At 38.7% G+C, this 4,982-nt stretch overlaps 2 protein-coding genes across 2 annotated transcripts in view; one reads left to right on the top strand and one right to left on the bottom strand.

The window, feature by feature from the left end:
- LOC106526608 (protein tyrosine phosphatase non-receptor type 14) overlaps positions 1-4,982 on the bottom strand; it is a 49,692-nt gene that overhangs the window by 31,941 nt on the left and 12,769 nt on the right. The window lies entirely within an intron of this gene.
- LOC106526610 (uncharacterized) lies at positions 1,299-2,347 on the top strand (the record flags this gene model as incomplete). Its single annotated transcript, XM_014021248.1, is given in 2 exon segments — positions 1,299-2,074; positions 2,255-2,347. A coding segment is annotated over 1 exon segment (507 nt), but the record flags the coding sequence as incomplete, so codon positions are not given.

Genomic DNA, 4,982 nt, shown 5'->3' with positions numbered 1-4,982 from the left:
GTCAGAAATCTTGTGAGGAGCACCTGGTCGTGGTCGGTTTATGGTGAAATGATGTTCTTTCCACTTCCTCCACGTCTTGTCTTTCCATGCCTTTTTACACCTCCCTTTCTTCATGTGTTCAATACTTTTTCCCTGTGCCATTCCACATTATTACAAATAACTTCATTTCTGGACATTTATGGTTTGATTTCTTTGTATGTATGGATCACTTGGGTTGTTACAGACATCTGGTGAAAATTTCATGTCATTAGTACCTCTAGTAATATATTTACTGTGAAAAATGGTGACGTGTTCAATACTTACTTTACCCGCTGTAGTATACAGCAGTGGTCACATTCAATCAAGCACAATACTTTGTATTTAAAGCCAGATCCTTTTCCAAAACAGAAAGCTAGTATCACACCAATTTCTTGGCAGGTGACTAGAATGAATCAATTTTCAGGTCAATCTGTAATTGGCGGATTTGGCACTTAATAGTCTGAGTAATAGGTCTAAATACTTTTTTGTCCCTGTTGAAAGCATCACTGCTAAGTATTTAGAATTCATGTGGCTATGATGCAACCACAAAACAACAAACAATGTACTTTTATGTATTTAAACTTAAAATACCTAATAAAGAGTGCACAGTAACATATGCCAAAAAAGTAGGGATGCACAGATATTGAAATTTCAGCCGATATAGATACCGGACATTATTATTGGTGCTATGGCCGATAACTGATATTTACCAATATTACACAAACACACAAATTATTTATATACATATACACACAAWTACACTTGTGTCTTTTCAATATCATAAAAAAATTACCAGACCGCTGACGTGGCTCTCTGGGAACACCATCATGATAAACAGATACCACTCTCGACCAAAACAGAAACACAAAGCTAAAAAGTGGGAAATCAATCAGTTTTASTTATTGGACCGATGTCAGTATTCTAAAAAAAATGACCAATATCGGCCGATATTTATGTTAAGGCCGATATATCGGGGGTATCCCTACAAAATAAAAAACATTAATTCAAGGCTGCTGCCTAAGAATTAGCACAGACGCTAACTTAACAATGAAAATACCATAGAAAGGCTAACACAGTTAGCTTTGTGTTTATCACTGGAAATTTATACACAAATTGAGAGTTTAAAGATGTTACTAAAGACAATTATTATATGGTAGTGCTGTCCCAACTAGTTGACGTCACCGGTTACAACTGATTGTTGGACAAGTGTTGCCACAGAGGCGTACTTGGGCGTCACCTGTCATTTTCTAAACVAGAACTGGGAGCTCACCTCTTACATTCTCACCACAATGCCACTGGAGGAGCGTCACGAGGCTGAAAACATTGCTGCCTGGTTAGAGCAAGTAGCCGAAAAGTTTGGCTTCTCCCTCAGTGAAGACGTCCTGGCAGTCGTGCACGACAATGGTGCAAATATCATTGCAGCTCTTAGGATCCTTAACCAGAGGCATGGATTGGCTTCACAACGGTGTGCTGGCCACACACTTCAGTTAGTTGTTAATCATGCCCTGAAGCAAGCGCCCCAAATWAAMAAGACACTTGRGGCAGCAAGGTCACTTGTAGAATATTTCAGAAGGASTGAGCTTGCAAGCACTAAGCTCAAAAACAAACAAAAGTCAATGGGTGTAAGTGAGCACAAATTGATCCAGGATGTAGCCACAAGATGGAACAGCTCCTACTACATGGTGAGTCGCCTCCTGGAGCAGCGGTGGCCAGTGATCGCAGTCCTTTCAGACCCAGAAATAACAAAGACATCAAAGCATTACCTGGATCTGAAGACTGGCCAGTAGGCCCTACTGGAGGAACTGGAGCAGGTTCTGAAGCCCTTTGAGGAAGCCACTGTCTTTCTAAGTGCAGAAAATTATGTGACTATCTCTACACTACCCCAGCTGGTGAACGCCCTCCAGAAGTCCACACAGAACAGATTGTTTGAGTGTGCTCCAGTCAACGCTTTCCAAATAACTGCAGAAGAGCAGATAGCTTCAACATGGGTCAGTGAGACTACATTCAGCGAGGATGGTCCCAACGTGTCTCTCCTTGCTGCTGCCCTCAACCCCAGGTTTGTTCTTTTTTCTTTTTTTGTCCAATTGTGAAAACATTTTTTTTCCTTAGCCCTACTTTCTGCTTAATTTTTTGTTCTCTTTTTTCATTATTACTGTTCTGTGTTCTCTTTCACTTTTTATATTAAGAATAGTACTTTGTAACTTTTTTGAAAAGTGTTTTATATTTTTTATTACAGGTACCGCAAGCCCAAGTTCCTGTCACCAGATGAGATCCTAAAAGTGCAAGTTAAACTTCAGGGTCTTGCACTTGAAGCCAAGCGAAGGAATAAGGAACAGCTACAAGCTGGTTTGGAGCAGGATGACCAGAGGGAGCGCTTCCCATCAAGGAGAGGTCTCTGCTAGACGTGTTGATAGATACTGACTCAGATCACGACAACAATGAAAGAGACAATGGCCAGGAATATGATGGTGAAATGGTGAGGAAGGAGGTGCTCATGCACTTTGGTGAGTGCCATTGTCAAAAGGAAAAGAGCACACTGCAGTGGTGGAAGGAAAATGCAGCGAAATTCCCCACCCTGGCTCTGTTGGCCAAGTCATACTTAGCTATCCCTGCAACATCAGCTCCACGTGAACGCCTCTTCTCAGCTGCTGGGAACATTGGGACCAAAAAAAGAGCAAGCCTGACTTCTGAGCACGTAGATATGCTCACATTCCTGCACTTCAATGCCCAGTTTACACTTTACGAGAGACTATTATTTAATCCTGTTGGAAAATTAACTGTTCAAGTTTGATTGCACTGTCATTTTTTTATTTATTTATTTTTTCATAGTTTAGCTACTTAGCTACAAGTATTCTTCTACCTCAGGTCTTGTTAATGTTTTTTGCTTAATGCAAAAATCTGGAGTTAATGTAAACTACTGTTACTATTATTAAAATGGCACTTTTTTTATTGCCAGAGAATTATATGGACTGCTAAAATTGCACCAAGTTTTTGGTGGTCTTTCWGAAAGTGACCTAAAGCACATATTTWGATTTTTGGATTGCATTGCTAAGATTGCACTATATTTATTTTTACTTGAATTATTTAATTTTGCTGGTCACTGGAGAGACTTAAGTGAAACTGTTTTACTTTGCTGCTTGAATGTTTTGTTTTTTGACATGTTTGATATTTCTTAAGAAAACTAAATAAACACAGGAATTTCAATTAGAAAAGATTTTTATATTTTTTTGTAAATTAGTCTTTATATTACTCGATCAACAAAAAATAATCGTTAATGAATCAAAAAAATAGTCGTTAGACTAATCGAGTAATCGTAAAAATAATCGTAATTGAGAGAAAAATAATCGTTTAGGACAGCAATATTATATGGTAACTTCAGCTTTTATTTACAGACATTCCTTCTGGTACAGCAAAAAAAAATTCAACAATTTAACTATTCACCACACCTAACTGTAAATATGAGTTATTTTTTACAATCTGGTTTATAAAGGCAATGTATAAAAAGTCTATCATCTGTAACTGTTTTTAATGTAAATGTTGTTAAATGAGAACGCTGTCATTTTTCTTTTTATTGAGACAAAAAAGTAATTATGAAGATAGATTAGACTTTTCTTTTCGCAATAAATTCAGCCAAAATTAGAATCAGCAAGTCAAAGCCATTACAAAAATCAGAAACTGGAATCGTCCCACAAAGCTGCAATCATTGCATCTTGACATAAAACAAATTAATCTGTCAGGAAAAAACTCGTAAAACTTAAGTGCATCACCAGAGTGAGGAAAGAGAAACACAAACACAAACAAACACACACACACAAACAAACACACACACACACACACACACACACTGGTTTTGAGGTTGAGAAAACCCTTTAAACCCATCGTCAGGTAAGTCATCAATTCTTATGTCGGTAATTAAACAAAAAAACACTCGAAGCCTGGCAGTACATTCACACATGAACACACACTGATAATTATTCACTATATTTCACAAAGATTAAAGCTTAAAAAAAATTCTCAACTCGCTGACAACACTAAGTTTCAAATATGTCAGTGTGGAACTAGATCACAACACGATGCTCCACACCTCCTGAGCTGTGAAAAAACTATTTTGGGTCGAAAAGAAACAAAAATTACATGTAAATAAAGTAGAAACAGAGGAGAATATAGCATAAAATGTTAAATTAGAGACAGAAAAAAGGCTCCAGCAGGAGCGAGATGAGGAGCAGAGAAGACAGAAGAGGAGGGGTGGATGTGTTGCTTCTTGTCCAAGTCAGCTTGGATCCGGGCCCAGATTCCTTTCTGCACTGACTGGAAAAACAGAGCACACCTGACACAAGCATGCACCACAAGGAGGAACCGTGTGTGTGTGTGTGTGTGTGTGCGTGCGTGTGTGCGAGCGATTAAAGTTGATTGAGCAGGGGGGAAAAAAATCAGCTAAGTCATCTTGAATGAGGGCTGTCAAGAATTTACACATCTGTGCTGTTTGCTACAATTTCAACCACACATCTATTGCAACACGGCACATTTTTCTCTTCTGAATCCATCTGAGAGAATGCACGTCATCAGCATTGTTTTTATTCACACCAAAAAAACGAGCAGAACTTGGTGGTTGAATCAGCTTAGCCTTTTGGACCTGTGACCCCAGAGGTCATGGCTGAAAAGCAACAACCTCCTAAATTAAAGGGAAAGTTCATCTCAAGTTCTTTTAGGAGTTGGACTAACGAGCTAATGGCTAGTCTGAGCAGGGGCCCAGTTTCAAGGTGGATTTCTGTCGTCTGAAAAACAACTCCAGCCTCGAAGAGTATGAACGTTGTTTTACAAACCTCTACAGCACCATCAGTTTCACGTGACACAGTTAGCCCGACAGAGATATTTTTTATATTCCCAACAAGAGGCCCAGAGTGCAACAAAGGTGGCACTAACTGTATTTGTAAAAGAAAACAAAAGTATCCGTGTAAATAGCC

The sequence above is a fragment of the Austrofundulus limnaeus genome, unplaced genomic scaffold, assembly GCF_001266775.1.
Source record: "Austrofundulus limnaeus strain Quisiro unplaced genomic scaffold, Austrofundulus_limnaeus-1.0 Scaffold284, whole genome shotgun sequence".
NCBI classification, from domain to species: Eukaryota; Metazoa; Chordata; class Actinopteri; order Cyprinodontiformes; family Rivulidae; genus Austrofundulus; species Austrofundulus limnaeus.
The sequence above is the reverse complement of the archived record's forward strand: the minus strand, read 5'-3'. Positions and strand labels throughout refer to the sequence as shown.